This window comes from Aphanomyces astaci, assembly GCF_000520075.1.
Source record: "Aphanomyces astaci strain APO3 unplaced genomic scaffold supercont1.52, whole genome shotgun sequence".
Classification (NCBI taxonomy): Eukaryota; Oomycota; class Saprolegniomycetes; order Saprolegniales; family Verrucalvaceae; genus Aphanomyces; species Aphanomyces astaci.
This window is the reverse complement of record NW_009798315.1, coordinates 14234-15135: the sequence shown is the minus strand read 5'-3', so window position 1 is coordinate 15135 and position 902 is coordinate 14234. Positions and strand designations below refer to the sequence as shown.

Sequence of the window (902 nt, the reverse complement as noted above, 5' to 3'; positions counted from 1 at the left end):
GAGATCATTTATGGCGTATCAAGGGCATTTACAATTTTGACATTATGCGGATTTCGGATAAAAGCTGTGTGCTTTCACCATGCGCGAGTTGTACTGTACGAGCGCATCCGCGAGAAGCGCCTTCGCGTGCGTCATACATGTCCCACGATGTCCATGAAGATGCTTCTGGACGTGGACATCATGCAACTCATCGCTGACTTCTAGCCGGGGCTCTTCCTGGCTCTGCTTCCGTACAGACCTGCACTTCGTCGATTCGTTTCCCCGCGACGAGTGAGTTGATGTTCCTCTTGTACATGTACGTTCGCGATCGCCAGGCCCCACGCCCGCATATGGATCAACGTGCTAAGGGATCACAACCGTGGACCTTGTGGAGAAGCTTCCGGTGCACGTCGACGGACATGCTGTCGTCGCCGTTCCAACTTCACGTCGGCCACATGCCGCACGACCCAACTCGCGAGCTCTTGCTTGCTTGGCCATTGCCGCCGTGAGACGAGCACCGACGATATCGTTCGATTCCTCCATGAGTGCGGTGTGCGTGCTCCGCCATGGCCATGGACCACGTCGGCATCATGAATTTTCTGCACACGCATCGAGACGAAGGCTGCATGTCCGCCATCGCTCTCAATGTGCTGCATGCATTCCGCGACCAAGTATTCGACGACAACGACGAAGTGTTGGTAGCGCAGCTCAACGACCAGCGGGTCCAGTGCATCGAGTACCTCGTCGTGCTACGCGGTACATACACTCTCCTTCCTCGTATTTTGTCCTTTTCCCCAAACAATTTGGACTTTTATGCTGATTCACCAAATTCATCGATCGATGATTTGTCCTGACTGTGAATTTTACATGTCAAAACCTGTCCTGTGGTGCTACCAATCACACTATTTGAAGTTTCACACTAA

General features: G+C 52.8%; 2 protein-coding genes across 2 annotated transcripts; both read left to right on the top strand.

Annotated features, from left to right (window-relative positions):
* Positions 1-147: 147 nt before the first annotated feature.
* H257_13896 (hypothetical protein) lies at positions 148-488 on the top strand (the record flags this gene model as incomplete). The annotated part of the gene is made up of 2 exons (XM_009841583.1): positions 148-171; positions 237-488. The coding sequence occupies 2 exons, from the start codon at positions 148-150 to the stop codon at positions 486-488; spliced, it is 276 nt and encodes a 91-aa protein (XP_009839885.1).
* Positions 489-545: 57 nt separating this feature from the next.
* On the top strand, positions 546-902 carry H257_13895 (hypothetical protein; the record flags this gene model as incomplete). Its single annotated transcript, XM_009841582.1, has 2 exons — positions 546-735; positions 892-902. 2 exons carry the CDS (start codon positions 546-548, stop codon positions 900-902), a joined length of 201 nt encoding a protein of 66 aa, XP_009839884.1.